This window comes from Leptonychotes weddellii, unplaced genomic scaffold (genome assembly GCF_054177405.1).
Source record: "Leptonychotes weddellii isolate Sample4059 unplaced genomic scaffold, ASM5417740v2 HiC_scaffold_45293, whole genome shotgun sequence".
Lineage (NCBI taxonomy): Eukaryota > Metazoa > Chordata > Mammalia > Carnivora > Phocidae > Leptonychotes > Leptonychotes weddellii.
Window position 1 is genome coordinate 1 of NW_028012194.1, and position 813 is coordinate 813.

An 813-nucleotide genomic window follows, 5' to 3' on the forward strand; every position below is an offset into this window, starting at 1 on the left:
TACTAAATGTCACTCCCACCTCCCCACAGGGAGGCGACAAAGGGCTCTTGCTCTGGGGACAGCGAAGGTGACAGTAAGCGCCTGCCAGCCAGGCACCGTTCAGAGGCCCGCACGACAAACCTACACGGAGGTGCTACAATGTTCGCACGCCCATTCTGCAGATGGGGAGACGGGCCGAGTGAGCGCCTGTCGAGGTTACACGGCTGCCTGTGCCGGAGCTGGGACCCAGAGCCAGGCAGTCCAGGCTCTAGACAGACTACTGCTGAGGCCAGGTCATCCCCCTCCACTCAGCAAAAAGCAAGCAGGAAGGAAGCCCTGAAGCTCAGATAAGCCCGGCCCTGACGACTTCGAAGGCCAGAGCCCGCCACCTGGATCTTGATGACCGCCGGCAGCCAGGTCCTCAGGAAGTGGGAGCGTTCCGCAAACGCCTGCCGGACCAGGAAGCCGCGCAGGCGGGCCTGGAGCTGGATGACAAGGCTGATGTTGGCCTTCCAGAGCTGTTGGCGGTCGTGGGCGGCGGTGACCCTGGTGACGGCCGACTGCAGGCGGGAGAGAGCCTGTGGCACCTGGTGGGTGGGGGCCCTGTCCCCCGCCCCCTCCCCCGCAGGGCCTCTGCCAACCTGGATCTCCTCCTGAGTCAGGTGGGACTTATTCAGGCGGCAGCCAGCGGGCCGCTCCCAGGTCCCCTGGAAGGTCTGCAGGTGCAGGTAGTAGGCTGAGCCGTCCTTCATGTCGTGTCGGACCCAGAGCGCGGTGTCTGCTGAGCAGAAGCCAAGTGAGGAGAGAAGGCTCGGAGGCGGCGGCGGGGGCCGG

General features: G+C 65.4%; 1 protein-coding gene across 1 annotated transcript; it reads right to left on the bottom strand.

The window, feature by feature from the left end:
• Nucleotides 1–204: 204 nt before the first annotated feature.
• On the bottom strand, nt 205–777 carry LOC145719452 (ras GTPase-activating-like protein IQGAP3). The gene is made up of 2 exons (XM_081810950.1): nt 621–777; nt 205–539 (listed from the first exon to the last, which is right to left on the bottom strand). The coding sequence occupies exons 1-2, from the start codon at nt 729–731 to the stop codon at nt 288–290; spliced, it is 363 nt and encodes a 120-aa protein (XP_081667076.1). The 5' UTR covers nt 732–777; the 3' UTR covers nt 205–287.
• Between the last annotated feature and the right edge of the window lie 36 nt (nt 778–813).